The sequence below is a fragment of the Cryptomeria japonica genome, chromosome 6 (assembly GCF_030272615.1).
Source record: "Cryptomeria japonica chromosome 6, Sugi_1.0, whole genome shotgun sequence".
In the NCBI taxonomy this organism is placed as follows: domain Eukaryota; kingdom Viridiplantae; phylum Streptophyta; class Pinopsida; order Cupressales; family Cupressaceae; genus Cryptomeria; species Cryptomeria japonica.
This window is the reverse complement of record NC_081410.1, coordinates 52,184,323-52,204,126: the sequence shown is the minus strand read 5'-3', so window position 1 is coordinate 52,204,126 and position 19,804 is coordinate 52,184,323. Positions and strand designations below refer to the sequence as shown.

At 36.5% G+C, this 19,804-nt stretch overlaps 2 protein-coding genes across 10 annotated transcripts in view; both read right to left on the bottom strand.

The window, feature by feature from the left end:
- Positions 1–8,173: 8,173 nt before the first annotated feature.
- On the bottom strand, positions 8,174–14,311 carry LOC131064232 (uncharacterized). 3 transcript variants are annotated; one of them, XM_057998329.2, is made up of 5 exons: positions 9,141–14,311; positions 8,958–9,032; positions 8,681–8,755; positions 8,520–8,594; positions 8,174–8,420 (listed from the first exon to the last, which is right to left on the bottom strand). In XM_057998329.2, the coding sequence occupies exons 1-5, from the start codon at positions 9,208–9,210 to the stop codon at positions 8,356–8,358; spliced, it is 360 nt and encodes a 119-aa protein (XP_057854312.2). In that variant the 5' UTR covers positions 9,211–14,311; the 3' UTR covers positions 8,174–8,355. The 3 variants fall into 3 exon arrangements, with proteins under 3 accessions (XP_057854312.2, XP_057854311.2, XP_057854313.2); XM_057998328.2 differs by having other exon boundaries at positions 8,177–8,423; XM_057998330.2 differs by having other exon boundaries at positions 8,179–8,423; positions 8,958–9,023.
- Positions 14,312–14,442: 131 nt separating this feature from the next.
- LOC131064231 (uncharacterized) overlaps positions 14,443–19,804 on the bottom strand; it is a 102,519-nt gene continuing 97,157 nt past the window's right edge. For all 7 annotated transcript variants that reach the window (XM_057998326.2, XM_057998323.2, XM_057998325.2 and 4 more), the window contains 3 exons: positions 15,414–15,536; positions 15,158–15,250; positions 14,443–15,061 (listed from right to left, as the gene is read on the bottom strand). In XM_057998326.2, the coding sequence (XP_057854309.2) occupies positions 14,846–15,061; positions 15,158–15,250; positions 15,414–15,536 (432 nt within the window). In that variant the 3' untranslated portion in view covers positions 14,443–14,845. The remainder of the gene's footprint in view (positions 15,062–15,157; positions 15,251–15,413; positions 15,537–19,804) is intronic.

The window sequence follows — 19,804 nt, the reverse complement described above, 5'->3', positions numbered from 1 at the left end:
ATATAGATCCTTAATCCAATGACAATCGAGGTAAATCTATATATGTTCTTCCATTGTCAACAAACCAATTAATTGATGAGGTAATTGTGGATGGTAATTTGAAGAATATTAGAGTGTATTATGAAAAACTGAATGAGGTTGATCAGAGAAAAGTAGAAATATGTGCACAATTTTAATAAAACATTGATTGAGATGGACAAGAGCATTTCTAAAGACCTATTCAACATTATTGATGCAAGGAGACCGACTGCTAGTAGAACAGATAAGGAAATGAAGGAAAGAGAGTTGATAAATGTTTGCACCTGTATCACCCAAGATGAAGTCAAAAGACTCATTGAGGAAGCCAATAAGAAAGAATTCAGAAGCAAACATAGGGTAAACAGATTGATGATAGGAAAAGTGGAAGAGGTAAGAAAGGAGACATAAGATATATGGAGAAAAATAATGGTGAATGATCCTTTGTACAAAGATGCATTTAAATCTTCTCAATTGGAAGAAAAAGGTGGTGTTCTCGATGATCAAAAGGATGAAACTCAGACTGAGGGACATTCAGAAGATCAAGGCAACACAACTCTTGATGCTAAAACTGGTGATAATACTTCGGTGGTAGATTCAACAACCCCTAAGATACAAAAGAATGACACTGCATCAAGTGGCAACATCGGTGCACTAGGTAAATTGTATGTCTTGTCTAATTTTGCCCAAATTCACTGCAAATATAGACAAGTAGATAAGTGTTTTCTAGGGCAAACTTGCTAGTATCTCACAGTCCTTTGATCCCAATGTAGCTCCAACCAATAGTGTTGAAGGACAAATTTTGGCTCTAAATGATTATATCTCAAGCCACAATGTAGACAAGGACAAGATTTTGAGGAGAGTTGGTGAACTCCAAAACTTGATTGCCCCTCAGTTGGACACCATGTTAAGCAATAAGTAGACTGCATGAAGGCAATGGCTCAACCTATGTCATTTGATCAGAAGGAAGTAGAGATTCATGCAACTTTATTTAGTGCATTCATTACAGTCTTGGATAACTTGAAGAGCGGGTGGGACACTCACCTAGGATTTTTGAAGACCAATTTTGCTTACATCTTCAAGTATTTGTAAAGTCCCTGACAAGTATCTCTGTATATAAATTTTGGACAACATCCCATCTTTGGCATTGCAGTCAAAGGGGGAGAGAAAAGGTGAAAAATGTATAGTTCAGGTTTCAAAATTATTTGTCTAAGGGGGAGCCTTAGCAATTCTTTTAATCTGGTGTACAATTCTCAACACTTAGCCATTTTTCACGAGTGTTGCCATCAATGCCAAAGGGGGAGATTTTTGGCAATTGACACTCATTTGGTGGCTTCTGATGGTTTATTATAGGTTTAGGGTTGTCATTGATGACAAATCTTCATGGAGATTCAATCCAGTAGCCATAATTCCTCTTAACCAGAAGCAAGTGTTAACTGGTATTTCAGGATTGGTCGGAGTAGTTTTGGTTCAGAAGCTTTTCGGTGATTGCGGAGCTAGGAATTGTGTATTGGTTGTTTGAGCCGACATAGAGACATCATCTTATTGTTATTTTGGTGATCTGCATTTACCTTTGGTGATTCGGTCAAGCCGACATATGACTACATGTTACATTAGCAGGTTGACATGGTAAATGATCTATTTTGTGATTGCAGATATATAAGACCAGTGTAGATGATCTTTTTGGAAAAGGATATGATTGTTTTGCGAGCGAGTGGTGATCGAGAATCCATTTCGACGCAGTTTAATGTGCGCATTCTTGATCTGGTAGCTGACTGAGATAGTGAACAGGGCATAACAAAGGAAAACAACAGAGGTGATTCAGTCAGTATATTTGGCACCTAACCAGAACTCATCCAAGCATTGTAGATGTTATTTTGGAGTTCCTTTGTTGTAATTCATCATTGTAATTAATCAGTAAGGCAGTGAGCCTTTTGGGGTTGTAGCCCTTAATGTATTTGAGCAGTGAGCTCTAGGGAGTGTGTCTGAATGTTTGTGCATTCCCATATTGTAATATTGTTTTTCTATTGGCCATAGTGAAATAATATTGTGGGTTCAAAACAATCATAGTTTTTCCCATTTGTGTTTCCACGTAAAAAACTGGTGTTATGATTTTATGGTTGATGGTCTTATGTTCCTGAATTTCAGTTTCATGTTTATGCTTCTAGTGGTTTAAAGTTTAATCTAAAAACTTGCTAACTAGTAGATCACTGATTCACCCCCCCTCTCAGTGATCCCTGATTCCAACACATCTTGCATACAGTTATATCTTTATATCTGAAATAGTAGTTGATATCTTGTGTAACTTCCATTACTTGGTTTAATTGTAGTTAGTTGATAGAGTGAGAATGAGAAATTAGGTAAAAGTCCCAACGTTCTAAGTTATTCTATTTATGGGACATTACAAGTGATATCAAAGCAAGAAATCCTATTAGCCCATGGATGAGTGATAAAAAACTAAAAACCTATCAATGTAAGAAGTTAGGCCAAGAACAAGAACAAACAATAAGGGAAAACAAACATGGGCGACACACATCTTGCTAGGAAGATGGATCAATTTTTTATTGAACAAAGAAACACTCAACATAGAATAGCTCATTTACTTCACATGCTCACACAAATAGTGACTAGTGTCTTTAATAATAATAATAATCAAGGAGGAAGCCAAGGACAATCAACTAATGAAATTTCAAGCCGTAAGACAACCACGAAGAGCTCCCGACCCATGATACCAACCTTTGCACCAAGGGTTGAACAACAAGAAGAAAATGAACTCGCTTTAGTATATCTTCAAGACCAATTGAGACAAGATTGGATAGATGGCGGTTTGCAAATAGAGATTTCATTAAAAGACTACATGAACTTAAGGATGAGGCATATACCCAAAAGGGGGAACCATGCTAATTATTCAGAGTTGGAAACGAAGGTAGGAAAGATCAACATACCATACTTTGATGGACCATGAAAGACCATTGCATGAGCATGGGTACAAAACATCGATACCTACTTCCAACTAAACTCTATTCCCAAAGAGGAAGCCATCAAATATGCAACACTACACCTAGATGGTGTAGCACACAAATGGTGATACGATGAAATGACCACCATGGGGAATGCACAAATCACCTCTTATGTTGAATTCACTAAGAGATTGATTGAAAGATTTGAAAACAAAGACCTAGAACTTCACTTCAAATAACTGGCTCAACTTAAACAAAACGGATATATTGATGAATATATAATGGAGTTCCAACAATTATCAATATTAGTCACTAAGATATCTGAGAGAAGGTTACTAGTGCTATTCATGGATGGACTGATGGATCCATTAAGAGGTTGGATAAAAGCTCTCAATTCGAAAATATTACGAGAGGCCATTAAGAAATATAGGGACATGGATCAAGGAACAATTAACAACAAAGCACCATTCCAGGAACCAACAAAACCCAAGGACCCTACCAACCCACCTTTCCAAAGGGAGACTCGAAGAAGAAATCAATTGGATGAAGCAACATGGTAGGACTTAGGGAGAAGAAAAAAATGTTTTACATGCAAGGAGTCATGGGAGTCAGGACACTAATATATGGGGAAGGGAAAAATTCATTACATTGAAGTTAGGCCAAATAGTGAAGGAGATGAAGATGATGATTTGGATAGAAATGAATCAAAAGATGAAGCTAGTTCACCTTCCCTCAAAAAGAAGGATGTCACTCTAGCCATTGTCATGGGATCTTATGGGCCTAAACATTTAGGGTCCAAGGAATCTTACACATACATCCCATCACCATCCTAATAGATAGTGGAGCCACACATAATTTTTTAAATTGTACTCTTATCCAATCCCAATAAATTGTGACATGAATAAGAAGGATCCACCATAGTAATGTCCAACAATACAAATGTACGATGCCACCCAATAACATAATTGCTTCAAGTCACAATTGGGAGTTAAATAAGTTTCGTGATGATTTATATGTGATATAATTGAGGAACATAGACATGACATTAGGAATAAAATGGATGGAATCTATTGGTAGGTTCACCATTAACTTCAAGACCATTACTTTAAAATTTAAGATCAATGGTGAGAGGATCAATCTCAAGGGATTACTTGATGAAATTACCCAAGATAAATGCTCTAAAATAAAGTATGGATCCCAAAAGAAGTGTATCAGGAATGTACACAACCCTCTCCAAAGGCAAGTAAGCAAAATCCTTGAAGAAAATATGCATCAACAAACCAATGTTGGCACCATTTTTATGATGCTTGTCAAGCACATTAATAGATTCAAGGAAGTAGTACACATGTTCTTCAAGGGATAGTCACAACCTAATATTTTTATCACCAAAGAAATAAGGAAGAAGGAAGGAACTTCAGAAGCTAAAAGGTATCATTTTGGCAATCTTCTGGACAAGCTTCTCAAAGAAGGGGAGATTGTAATGTCCCCAACCTTGGCCTAGAAAATTAAAAATAGGTTGTATGACCAAGGGTGGTAGTCTTGATCAATCTAAGTAGTTAAGAGTTAGTAAGTAATAAGAGTACATAGTACCAGTATTAGGTTGTATATCTTTTGAGGATTAAGATAAGAGATTGATATATTATCCATCCATCACGGCATAAAGTCTTGCAAGCATCCAATTTCTCATCATGAAACAACTCTCTCACACATATGAGCTCATGACCATTCATCAAATGCATAATTTCAAGGAGTTGTTCCAAACCCATCACCAAGAATATAATGATGCACATCATTGGAAGGTATAGATATATATGTTCATGAAGTAGCTAGGAGGATCTATAAATTGGGCCAATTCAGATAATGAGAATGGTAACAGAATCTGTAATACATCTATATCAATAAGAGTAAGCAAGTTAGCACAAAAATCATATATGCAATACATCAGTATATCATTGCTATATAATCATGGTCGAAGGAGGAAATCAAGTTACAAAATACCATCTTGTGGACATCATTGGAGAAGTCATAGATTTGATACACATGACACAAGAGACACAAACCAATCAACAATTTTAACACAAAGATTAGTTAGTCAATAATCAATTGTTAGCATTTGGATCAAAAGATCGCCATAAGAGGATTAATGACATCAATTAGTAAGAGGCACAATTTTTATAAGTTATGAAGGGATACAATGACTACACCAAGTGTAAAGGCATGAAGACAACGATTAATATAGAAATGGTATGATTACTAATATAATGAAGGGTGACAAATATGAATGAAGATGAGACTTGTCTCATCGAAGGTAACTCCTCATTTAAGAATGATGATATAAAAAGAGATTCCCATCGATCATTCAAGGATATCATTGGACATTTTATTTCTTTTTATATCATCCCTCATTGGATCTGCTCTATTCACTAGTACATTTGGAGCAGTTTTCCGATGACTGTTCGTTGGAACTCAAACAAGAAAACGTTGGAATTTTGACGTATTTGTTCGTCGCTATTTTTTTGTCGGTAATTCTGACGATGGGATTCATGTTGAAATACAAATGACACCACGTTGGAACTTTTTGTGCACCCGTGACATGTTTTTTTGACGAGGAGACGTCGAAATTCCGACCTCGTTGCATCCTTTATCGTCGTAACCTTTTTCCGATGACCCTTTATCTATCGTCGTAACCTTTGTCGATGCATTTTACTTTGGTAGTGTCCATTGGGATAAGTCTTACCGAAAGCCTCGTCGGCTATCGGCAAGACATGATTTCTCCATTGCCACTAGTGTGTGTTCTGTCGATGGACCATCTTCGAGGAGATGTCGGAATTTTGACGATTATGATGATGGACGAGGCTGCATCCTGTGACATTTTTGTCGTCGCAGGTTTGGCAACATCGTCGATTGTCTGGTGGTGTTCTTCGAAATTCCAACCTTCCCCAACATTTTAAAAAAAAAAAAAATCCCGACTGCTTTTGTCTACACCAATGACCCTTTATTGTCATAACCTTTGCCGATGCATTTTACATTTTGCCAGTGTCCATCGGGATAAGTCTTACTGATAGCCTCATCGGCTATCGGCAAGACAAGATTTCTCCATTGCCGCTAGTGTGTGTTCTGTTGATGGACTTAAACAGTGTATGCTATCCCGATCACATGCTTCTACTTGTCGGTGTTACCATTGAGTTGACTTTTGTAGATTACAAAGGATTAATATCAGCAACATTAATATCAGTGACCTTACAAAGTATTAAGCGTAGTAGGTACTTCATTATTAGGAAGATAAAGATGAAATAGCTACAAGAATGCATGAGAAGACTTATCATAAGGAATCATAATAGTGTTTAAAAACATCATTCTCACGTGTGGAGAGGTTGTTGATGTTGATTTGAAGGTTGATCTATGTGAAAACAAACCACTGCAATAAAAATTCAACGTTTTCCTTGCATTTCATGAGTGAAATCTGAAGCATATTGTGGTTTTATTTCTTCATATTGATTTGCACCCATTGGAAAATGTTTGGTGGATGTTCTGAGAATAATTTAAATTCATTTTGAATGTCTAATCAGTCATTTTGTGCACCAAAACGTTGACTATCCTGAAGGCTGTTATTTGACAGTTTTTATTGGATTTTGGGGTTTATTATGGATGAATGACCCATTCCACTTTTTGTTTCTACTGTGGCTTGTGGAATGGATCCAATATGTTGTAAAATAACATATACTAACCATAGGTGTGCAGGAGAAGCATGAATGTTTGAATTGTGATTACCAAATGAGCAAGTTGTGTGTTGTGTGAGCAGGGGGTGCATGGTACCATGTATTTGATTAGAAGATTTTCCCTAATGAGGGTACGTTTTTCTGATGGAATGTGTTAAGATGTTGAATTAAGGTGAGACAACATTTTTTTTGGTTTGGAAGTGTTTGTGGGGTTCATTTTGAGAAGGCCCTAGTTTTTGTTCCTACAAAGGAGGGTTTGTGTTTTGGGGTAACAAATGAGCATGGATCTTTGAATGGGAATGAAATCCTTTATTTTGGAAGGTAAATAAAGAATTTTTTTGGGTTTGGAGTCTTGGTTGTAAGTTTTGTGGGTACTTACTTAGTAAAAGTGGCCTAATTAGGCCTAGTTTTGGGGTAAAAGTCATTATTCTGTACAGTTTGTCCAAAGGATTAGTATCATTATTTTTTATATGTTGTGTAATTCTGAAAAGAGTATTTGAATAAGTGATTATTTTTCCAAGTTTTTTAGGAAGTTTGGAAGTTAAGTCCAAAAAACAGGGTTTGGAGACCTAATTGGGGAAATAAGCCTAGTTGGTACCTAGTTTGGGGTTTGGGTATAAACCAGTCATTTGGGAGTTTTAATTATGTTGAATAATGTTGTTTGGGGTATGAGAAGACTCTAGGAACTGGCAAACCAAGTTGGGAAGGTTGAAGTCAATTTTTGGTCCCTTGAGAGGGCTTAGTGTTGAAGGGTAAGTTGGTAATCCTGTGGGTTAAAGTTCAAAATCAGTTGATAATTGTGTAAAGATCCAACCACCTAAGAAGGAACTTGGAGGAATCCAAGAAGAATCAGGCTCAGACCAGAACCCACGTAGAATCAGAATCAAGATCCAGGGGTTTTAGTGAAGAATCATTAACTTAGTTTAACAATCTGTTTCTAGCAGTTCCACCTCCTTTTATGCATGCTCTTTCTTCAAATTCAACCCAAAATAAACTCAAAATGAACAATGAATGAACAAAATGAGGCAGTGTGTCTATTCTAAAACAAAATGAACAAATGTTAAGGAATGAACAAAGAAAGTGTGTCTATTCTAGAACAAAATAAACTCACAAAACCAATGAGGCATGCATTCACTTGTAAAGGGGAATTGTCTCCTAGAAGCATGTTCACAACCTGCAAACAAGATGCTTAGCATCAATAAGATTAACAGTGGAGCATAATGGAATATTGAAAAGTGTGTTACCTTATTAAGCTTCTCTTTGTTTCAAGTACTTTAATATTCTCTACTTAATAGGGCCAACCACGCGAAGGTGGAAGCTCATTTGCCCCCCTACCCCCCCTAATATCACTCTAAATTCCCCGTTAACGTCTAACATTCTTTCATCCATTAATGAAACATAACATTCATTCATTATCACGTAACATTCATTAACATTCATTAACACGTAACATTCATCAACATTCATTAACACGTAACATTCATCAACACATATCATTTATTAACAAATAATTAAATTCATTAACACATAAAATCCAGTTGTTAACATATAATAAGATTAAATCATTATTTTTTCTTTCTTTTTGAAGCTTGGAGGTAAAGACTAAGTGGATGATCGTTGTCTTCATCATTTGTCCCCTCTTCAGTTCTTTTGTCCTTTGCTCATGATCTAGTTAATGTATGCCTAGTCTTGTACTCACGTTGAGGACGCGTATGCAAAGGGGGGTCTGCTGCAATAACAAAGAAATGGGTTAAATTTACGAGTTTTGTTATTATTGTTACAAGTATTTCATTAATTAAAAGAAAATTACAGAGGTGCTCTTTACTTGATAAGGCCACATCATCTTCCTGATTATTTTGTCTAGCCGCATCCTCAACATCCTGAACACCCTCTAAATCCTCTGGAGTTGAAACACGAAAGGTTACATTAATCAATACACCAATTGCAATCAGATTATTTTAAATAAATAATAGTGGTCCTCTTTACCTGGTGGGGCCCCATCACATTTCTGATGTTGTCTACCTTGATCATGCTCAACTTGCTCACCACGGTCTACATGCTCTAAAATAAAAACAAAAAAGGTTACATTAATTACTACACCAATTTCAATTAAAGATGTTTAATTGTAATAATCATTACATGCTCATCCTCAACATCCTGAACACCCTCTAAATCCTCTGGAGTTGAAACACAAAATGTTACATTAATCAGTACACCAATTGCAATTAAATTTGTTTAAAGGAATAACAGTGGTCCTTTTTACCTGGTGGGGCCCCATCATGTTCCTGATATTGTCTACCTGGACCATGCTCAACTTTCTCACCACAGTCTACATGCTCTCAAATAAAAACAAAAAAGGTTAAATTAATTACTACACCAATTTCAATTAAAGATGTTTGATTGTAATAATCACTACATAAAAAAAAATTGTTTAGCACGTGAATACCTCCAGTACCGGGATGCACACCACGACCTTCATCATGTGCAAGTTGTGTTCCACCCTGTGCAGGTTGCATTCCAATGTCATGTGCATTGTTATGATTGCTTGATTATTTAAAACAAATATAGTCACATTATGTTGGAAATTAACATCGAATAGATTATAGCTCAAGTATTCAATTTTAAATAATTTTCATTTAGCTTATTTACATGATTGACGGATGCACTAGATTCTTATGTTTGCCCACTCAATCTTTTTAGACGTTTAGCCACGACTCTATAGCCCTCCTAGAAGACAATTTTCATGTCATCTTCTGTGGGCACTCTATTGAATTCAGAGCCATGCATTTTTTGCTTAATATCATGAATTTTGCTTGTATTATTAATGATTAAAAAAATTGTTTGCAATTTATTATTTCGATGCGATATATCATTTATTGATACTTACAATTCGTGTGGCAACTTTCATATAACCACCAGAGCCAAGTTTGTGTTGCCTGTGCTTTTCTAGTCTTGTCTTAGTTGCCTTTGATGTGTCGAGCAATTTATGAAAAGTTTGAAATATGTTAAATTATATAAATATACAGAATAATTAGTACATAATTACATTCTTAATAGTATCACATACCTTCTTCTTCCTGGTTGTGTATTTCCTTTTTTCCTTTCAACTCTCTCCTTTGCATCCAAAATCAGGTCCTTCTACTCCCTCTTTGGAATCATGGGGGGACGCTCGTACTTTTTGTTCTTCTCTAAATGTGTCATATACTAGCATGTTGGAAATTGACACTATTAGTTGGTTTCACTATGTTGTCATTGATGGCGACATGAATTTGGGTTCCAACTTCATATGGTGTACCGACAGGTACTTCACAAGACTCTACACCGACACCGGCAGGGTAGAAGATTTCTTTGGTCACCAGTAATGCAAGCCGACATGGTATAGTAAAGGTCATCGGTATTGGAGGTTGACACATCTTGGATCTGGCATCAACAAATTGTTTTAATGCTTATTCATTTATGTTATATGACCGACATGTAAATATGATATTGTATATATCTTTGTAAGCCGACGTAAGGCATAAATTTGTTTAGGGTATATATGGGAGATTGATTAGATCATTTTGTAATAAGGATAATAATGAATGATAGGATGGAGATATGGATGTGATGTAATGCGAAATATATCAGAGAGATTATGTATGTGAGGAATTCATTGTAAGGGTTATTCCAGTACTGAGGTTTAGGGTTTTAACCGAAATAGACAAAGCTTAAGCCGAAACTGTATTCTGGCATAGGAGATGCTATATTAAGTAGTTCATACTTCTCCGGATTGTTGTCTGGATTTTTATGTAGTCGGCGAGGCTCCTATTGTGATGAGCAGTGTGCTCTAGGTTGTAAGTCTTCCTGCAAGTGCAGACCCATCATATATTGTAATATCTCTTCATATGGCCAGTGAATTGATATTGTGGGTCACAAATCTCACAGTGGTTTTTTCTCTTTGAGGTTTTCCACGTATAAATTTGTGTGTTATGGTTCTCATTTATGTGTTTAGCTTATTGGTTGTATTACTTCTTTCAATTCTGTTTATATAAATATACTGGTTGGTGAATGAATGTTTTGTTAAAGCTAAAATCTATTATTCTGGTATAACACAACTTGATGAGTTACTGAAGAGACAAAGGCGATTGGAGATTCCAGTGGACTTGGATTTGAGCAAAGACAGAGTTCTGGTACTGCTAATGAAGATCAAAACCATAAGGCACTGGTAAGACAATTCAATGCTTATAAATTCAATGGTAGATGTTTTGTTTGCAATAGATTTGGACACATGGCTAGGCAATGTAGAAACAGAGCAAATCGGAACCTTGATTTTGCTCTTGATAAATGTTCTAAATGCAATAGAATTGGTCATAAGACATAAGATTGCAAAATGACTGTAAAGTGCTATGCTTGTGGAAAATTTGGACATATGGCTAATCAGTGCAGGTCAAGCAATTTCATCGGTTTTAGCAAGACAATTCAAAAGAACAATGTTACATGTTATGCATGCAATGAAGTTGGACATATTGCTAAGTTATGTAGAAGCAGAAATCCATCAATTGGCAATGGAGGATCAAATGATAGAGGCAAAGAGATGGTTAGTGAAATCCGACAAAATCATACTTAGAGATGGGTAAGGAAGACTAAAGAGCAATCATCAGATGGGAATGTCTCGGTTACCTATCTGGCAGAAGAGGTTGCTCCTGCACCGACAGTGAGCTCATCTAGTAACTAAGGTAGATGCCTTAGGGGTAGGAAAATTTCATGGAAGATGATGCATATGCCCCTGGAAGATATTCTTGAAGATGTTCCAGATATTGGAGAGGATTATCCGGCATTGATATATTCAAAGTGAGATCCGGTATCATTCACCGATAGTCATTTATGTCAACAAAAAATTAGGGTTTTCTCGATGGATAAAAGGTTAATTACACTTCATTGTTAATCACCCAGCATTCAGAGTGATTCATAGCAACTTAATGCAATTAGAAGCTATTCAGAGGCGATCAGATTTCTTCTTGAGTGATCACATTGACATTTGGAAGGATTTGTTAGAGGTTTTCACCAGAAGTATTCTAAAGGTATTTTTCTTGAATCATGGAATCAGGATCATTTTTTGTTCCTATTTTCATTGCAAATCCAACTATAGTAGAGGTTAAGGACCGCCCTAGGCCAATTTTCAAACGGTATCCACATGTGGCTACCAAGGAAGATTCGGTTGGAGCGTTCTCTCGCGTTCCGAAGGGAGTGGTATATGTGGAAGATGTTAGGGCCTATATTCATTGTCATATAGAGGACTTAGGCACTTCGGAGATCAAGGGGATGCATATGAATGAACTCATGGGAGAATCTAGTAAGATCAAACCAACATATCAACACATCGAAGATCTAGGGTTCACTAGTATTCTAGATATTCTGGAGTTCGAGGATGAGATAGTCAGATATGTACTGAGCAGAGTACATGGGGAATTCATATGGCTGGACCGACCCTACAAAATCACTAAGGAAGCCATTTGGGCAATTAATGGCTTGTCATCGACAGGGCCACATCCGAATAAGAAAGTATCAAATGACTTCATGAGGAAGATCACCGACGCTACATCAGACGAGATCGATGAAAGTGAGCACTATCACTGACACCGACATCAAATTTGGAAGCATGGTTATAAGCTACAAGGTAACTCAGTCTAACCGACTGAATTCAGTTTCAAGTTCATGTATTTTGGCCGCATATAGGATGATGAGAGAAAATATCAAGTTAGATCTTTGTGACTGGATGCTCGAGGAGTTATTGATCAATTTAGGGAAGATTAAAGGTGAGAAGAAGGGCACCTTCCAGTATGGAAATCTATTGGTCTGCTTAATGTTATACTTTTTAAATGATATTCCCGGTTCTGGAAGGAAGCAATGGGCTTTTGACATCCCAGTAGGAAGACAACTTAAGCAATCAATTGTTGCATTGGGAAGTCTTAGAGATGATAAGGTATGGGGTTACTTTAAGGCTTTTCAAAAATCTATGAGGTCTAGAATAAGAGTACCTGAACATATAGGATTATAGACTTGTCCTCCAAGTTTTCTAAAGTTACTTACACATGTCTATCCCTTCTCCTATTTTCTTTCCAATTACATTCGCTTGTTGAATATAGCCTGTCCACTTTAGCTTTTTCTTGAAAAAATCCCTTGCTAGAATATTCATTCTCTCTCTCTCCAAAATCCTTCAAACCTTTGATGATGATATTTACCTCTTTTTCTTGTTTATCTTTTTCTTCTCCCATTTGTCTCTTGATTTGATTTTCTATGACTTCCTTTTGCCCAATTGTCAATTCGTTTACCACTTGAACCCAAGATTTGGCTTCGTTTAACTACTCCTTTAATTTGTTTTCTCTTACTGTCGTGTCTTCCACTATCGATTGAAACTCCTCCAACTATGGCAGAGTATCTATTTTCATTGACTCTAAGCTGCCTTTCTCTGCTGCTCTTGTTTGTTTTGTTTCTTGTTTTACCTTGTTTAACTCTTGCTGCCCTCTCTCTGCACTGTTTTGCAAACTTATTTCCTACTCTTTTAACAACTTTTTCTCCCTTTCAAGGTTCTAGCTAGCTTCTATAATTTCTCTTAGTTTTTTGTCTTCTTGTTGATCCTTTGCTTCTAAAATTCAATCCTCTTCTTCATGTTCATAAGCTTGTTTACATAAAATTTCGATAACCATAACAAATGAAAAGACGTGGGGCTATATAATTCCTTATTGCCTAGATATCCGTCCTCCCTCACCCCATTGTTTGGCGCAAAAGTTTCAGTCTTGGTTTGTTTTGCCTCATGTGTGTCATTGAAAGAGAGAGCCTCTTTATTTTTGCCTTTGTCCCACCCGTGACATGTATGATCAACTGCCAGGTCACGCATCTTAATAGCTAGAGTAGATTTGTTTTTCACTGACTTTGGTAAAATCATAATAAGCCTTTTTCTTTGTTGTGTCTTCTTTTATGACATAAAATTGGACTAATCACTTTTTAAGTATTTTTCTCTACCTACTATTTAGATATCTGATATTGGCTATGACAATACTTGAAACCATCGAGACCACTCGAGACATCAATTTCATAAGCATGCTTAATCTTGAAAAGAGAGCTTCACAATAACATGCATTTTAATGATACGTGTAATTGTGGAAAATCACAAATGCATTGTAGTGCTTCCCTTTAGTAAAAAGACCAATGTCCAGATAGAAAGGATTGAAACCCAATTATCTAATTCAATTGAAGAGCAGATGTCTTCAATCCACAAATACATTTATAATGGATAGCATCTTATAGATATGTAACACAACACAAATATACTATATACTTAAAAATGATGAGCATTACTAAATTACATACCATCGGCCGGTAGTTACATGTATGCAGGCAATATGGTCATATTAACAAATGGAGATCCTTAAGTCCATTAGTTTGCATGAGGACGTAGAGGAGCATGTCGGATATACAGTCTTCTTTTCCTAGCTACCAATTAGGCTTTTAAAAGTCTGCTGCAAGAGTGGAATTTTCGATCTAAAATAGGCAGTTGATCTGATCTAAAGGGCTTGGCAATAAGTTTCCTACAAGGAAATCTCTAAGCTTCCTTTCCAAAACAAGAATGAATAATCATACTAGCCTCCATTGTCAGTTTCTTTTCAAATTTTTAATGAAATCAAATTGGGACAAATAATATGCAAAATAATTATGTTGTGTGTAATACTCACACAATTTCTTGTAGAACCAGCATTACCTACATTCGCTTCTAACATAACCCTTTCTGTCAAGCAAGAATCATTAGAATAACTCATTTTACAAATATCCTTCCTGAAGATACACCAGTTTGCACTTGGTCAAATGCTCGACCACACCAAGTGAAGCAGCTCGTTGAGAGGGTTCTATTTCCTTTGGCTATATATCTATACCAAAATAAGCTCAAAGGTTTACTGTCCATGGTATGGATACCCATACGTTGGCTTGTCCCAAGAATCAATTTACAAACACTCATTATAAAATGTTATTGTAAGGTTCAAATATAGATTAGGGAGTTTTTCATTTGATCAAACCTAGCAGAACACAAACACCACAGTAAATTTTCATGATTGATTATTATAAGATGTTTTGTGTGACAGATGCCTATAGTTTACTGTATGCAGGAAAATGTCTCTATATTGTTTGGTTTTGCATGTTCAATCCATGTGGCTCTAGAATTGGTTTCTTAACAAATTCATGTGCACTTGCATCTTGTAAGTATGGAACAATGTACTTCAGCATGCAATCATGAGTGATATGAAGGTGATTCCCAGGTGTACTGATATATTTCACTTTTCCAGCATCATCCAAAGCTTTCAACCCAATCCAATCTTCTTTGTATAGTGCAGTCTGCAAATCAATCAAACAAGAAATGCTTTGTTTAGTGCAGCAATCTCAAAAAGCACAATAGTTCTCAATCAACTTTCCAGAGGGATGATGCTTTACCTCCTGTGGAGGTAATATCACATTGAAGTTACCATCCGGATAATATCCAAACCATGAAGTTTCTCGTGGGATCAAAACAGTATCATGCTCGAACTATCACAAAAACAAGCACATAATATATCATCTAAACACATTATAAAGGCCTCTTAAAATTCTTAACTTGATTATACTTTCAAATCATTTTTACAGTTAACATTAATTTGATGTAGGCGTTTTGTTAATAATAACTTTCCATTCACTCAGATTTGGTACTCACCATGATCAGGATCAAATTTTCAAGACTACTGAAGCGCTCCTTATATGTGGAATTTCTATGACCAGGCAACTCGTTATTAAGCTTCGGGAGAAATCTGCAACCTTTTAAGTATGCAAATATATCCTGAAAAAGAAATCAATATGCAGTTAGCACATTTGTCCTCCCTCCAATCGTCCGCACCATTTTAAAAGAAAAACCTTAAAGAATGTTAACAGAAATGATAACATGAATATGCATGCAGCAAGCCTCTCCAATCCTTGCCAATTTACAAAGACATAATTATTATTGTTTTATGTATTTTATGAAATGCTTAGTAGTTAATCACAGTTACAAAGAGTCGGATGTAAACGAAATCCATTGAAGAACTGATGGGACTCTCACTTTGTAACATATTATTCAGAGTAATATTTCAACAGTTCATTGTGGAATTTATCTTTTTATGCATTGGTTTCATTTGCTCTTCATGGCTCCATATTTCTACTGTTCTTAAGAATACTTTCAAACCTTATATGTATAGTAGTTAATCATTGTTATGAAGAGCAAGATGCAAAATAAAGCTGTTGAAGAGATCTGATGGGACCCTAATTTTGTTCTTACTAATATACGAAGCAATCCATAACCATCCCAAACATCATGCCTTATCAATTGGATTTCGATAAACTCTACAGATTTTCTTGTGTTTGGACATGATTGGGTATATTATTCGAAGTAATTTTTCAAAAGTAATTTGGCAAGAATTCTTAAGGAATTAAAATAGTAAATTGAATAACATAGCCACACAGTTCAATCATATTATCATTAAATCATATATAAAGTATGCTCAATATCTTTTATCATCAAGGATTTCCAATACTTATATGAATCTTGAGCACTTGAAATGGTTATTCTCACATTAGGAAGATTTTAGTGTTCTTGGCCCTTATAGCTATGGCACATCCGGGAGGAAGCAATTCCTTTCGGAACATAGCGCACTATTGCGCTCTATGCAAGTGCTGTTTCAACGGAACAATGCTCAACACTATTGCACTTTAGACAGGTGCTGGTTCAACAGAATAATGCCCAACACAAGTGCACACCATGCCCTGGCCAGGACCGTCCCGGTTGTAAATTGTACCCTGAGATGGACACACTCTGTGCCCCCTTCTACCATGCCCATGGTCCACCAAGCTACCTTTTTCTTCCTTGAGTGATCTCCATCCCCTTCCAAGTCTCACATGAATGCTTTATATAACCTTTCAAGGGGTGGTTTCCAAACCATCGCACCCTTTTGAAAAGGTTGTCTTTTCTTTTAATTATTAATTAAGTAAATAATTATTACTCCACTTTTATAAGAGTTCTTATAAATATTCTTTATTAGTCTCTCTTTTAACCAAAGGATCATAATATCCTTTATTTTTATCTCCCTTTTATATTTGAAGGGTTATTTCATAACTTCACTTCTCTTGAGGAAAAGTTCACATACAAACCATGGTCATTTGAATGTTTTTCTCTACTGCAGTTAACAGCATAGTGATCCATTTTGGACCAGTCTATATTAATTAAGCTCCTATACTATGTAGCATGCCTGAGATACAAGAATGGGCTGCCAAATATCACTCCACACACATCTAATGGAACCACATCCACCAGCACTTCATCCTTGTATTCAGACCCATTAAAAAAACTTAACACTGCTTCTTCACCATGATTTCCACTCCACATTTCAGCCAAGCAAGAGCATCAAGCTATGAGTGATACATGATGTACATCCCCAACGCATCTTCTAGATTCTAAGAAAAATTGGCTTGAGATCAAGGATCCAAAAAAGAGACTACCTATTTGTCCTTGATGCAGATTTTAATATGGAATAGTTTTGTCATCTCTTCTTCTTTTGCTTTCAGGTTCTCAGTGGCCACACACCTCTTCATGCATGACACAAGATAATATCAACCAAGTCAAAATTTCCTCAAAAGTATTTTCCTTTGTTCATCAAAACAGCTTTGGCATCATTTTTCCTATTTCTTCAAGACAATTTCAAATTTGGGTAAAGCCTCTAGCATTTCTCTTCCACATGCCCTTCCTTTCTATTATGACAAACTAAGATCTAATTGTATTCTTCCCTTTGTCCTCTTATACAGTTGTATTGTTATCCTTATTTGACTTTACTTTGTCTTTCTCCTTGTGCTTCTGACCTCCTTGTTCTTGCCCCTTTTCTCTGATTTTATTCTCATACAAAGATGCCTCATCCTTGCTTAACTCCACATAATGGGCCTAAACACATGGCTCATTAATATATTGAAGCTTTAATGAGTAATAGTGTTGTTAGGTGCCCAAATAGTCCACCTATATACTTCATCAGCACGTCTTCCTGACATCCCTGCCCAGTTGTACTACTCCCTTCAGGAATTCACTGGTATTCCCCTATACACTCTATCCTTGACACTACCAGAAGTAGTGTCATTAAATAACACAGTTTCTTCAAGAGCCTCTTGAAATCTTCCCACTTTGAAACAGAAGCTACTTTTCTAAACTCAATTGGAGAATAAATAGTACTCATGCCATGTGACAGCATGACCTGATAACTTGAGTCAAGCAAACAAAATCCATTGATGAGGAAGGAGTAAGTTGGTGAAGGCTGACGCACACCTCCATCTGGGATATCTGAAAGATTCCCAACTCAACTATTGCAGATCCTTCGTAACAATTAACAAATATAACTCTAGTATCTGATTGTCTTTATGAAAATTTGATAATTCTGTACTTCTCAGATACGTAGATCGACAACATAATACTATTCATACCATAACCACAATTACTCAACACAAAATAGACAACTATCTAAGAACTTATATTCGAACCACAGTGCAGATGGAAAAAGTTCATACAAAGGTATCCAGAAATACCCGGAGACTGAATCTGAAACAAGGCACATATATCTTCGAACCTCACCCACTGAAGTGCACCTTCTTCCTTCCAATTGATATCTCTGTGTTGTACGAATGAATCAATCAGCATGGCTGTGATAGGAGGTTGGTCTTTCCATGAATGCTGACATAAGACAATATAGCCTGCTTTGGAAGTTGCAGGCACATTCGTGCACATTCACTCACTAAACAGTCTTCCCAATTAATCCTTTATGGCTCCTATGCACCAATATAGAGAACCTTAGTAGAAATAATATCCAGTGCCTGGGATGAATGATTAGACTGTGAGCAAGGTTGTTGCTGAAGCAACACCGTAAACTCTAAAAGACCTGCGCAAATAGGGAAAGAACTCACGCCTAGCCCAAACTGTTCTAGGAAATTCCGGTGAATGCAAGAGCTTCTTTGTTGAAGGAATTTCGCCAATCGCACAGATGCAGAAGCAATCTAGCTGTAATCCCTTAGCTGACTCAGTTACTCCTTCAATTGTGAGTTCCGCGATCACCTTTGGCTCCTTCTCGGATCAAGATACTGGAGGTTATCGCCCCAAATCCTCCTATCATGCACAAGGTAGACCTCCCGCATCCAAGATATCCATTCCACAATCTCACAGCAAAGAAGATGTTCTCGGGCAGATGTGTGAGAAGCCCTCTCTCGCTACACAGACAAGTATCAGCTCCAACAATTATCCTCCACAGAAAATATTAATGTTTCAAGTATATTTCACACAGCAAAGGTCAATTACAAGCCAAAATTATATTGGAAGTTAGCCCGATAGAAAACGGCATAATCCAAGGCCTTCATAACATCCGATATGAAATATACATAGAACTCGCCAAATGGAGTAATATTGGCTCCCTTTATTTTTACGGCAAAATCATAAACTCGCACAATATACTCACAATAGATTACTATTATTTTTCCATACAGGTACAAAACTACCTCTAAAAATATTCCTATCAATGCAAATTCGTCTCCATTGGAGACATCACAAATTTGCTCAATAATACCTACCACCTCGAAAACGCTCCACGGGAAGGGATGGGTTTTTGTCCACGCCTTCAACTCTAAGGGTTTTTGTCCTCAGATTTCCCATTAACTGGTAGCTCAGGCAGACATTTCCTTCTTTTAGCTTCCTAACATGCCGATGAATCCAATATCTGGTGAATTTCAAAACGGGTCTAGCCAAAATAACTAGATCATCAATAACAGGTTTTGACCAATCTGGAAGTTGAATGGGCTGATCTTTCACCTTTTCAAATTCTGGTTGAATTAAGTCTAAATCCTCCTTCACCTAATCCGGCACTTGAATTATTTCACTTATCCTGATTGTGTCAAGGGGTAGCCTGGAAAACATCTTCTTCCTAACCTCAAGATCATCCTTGGCACCTGCCCAATAATCTTCTAGGTGAAACTTGTGCACAAATTTTAATCCGGCAACCTTCCTGATTTTACGATGTGGATCATAGTGAGATCTGGATATGTAATGTC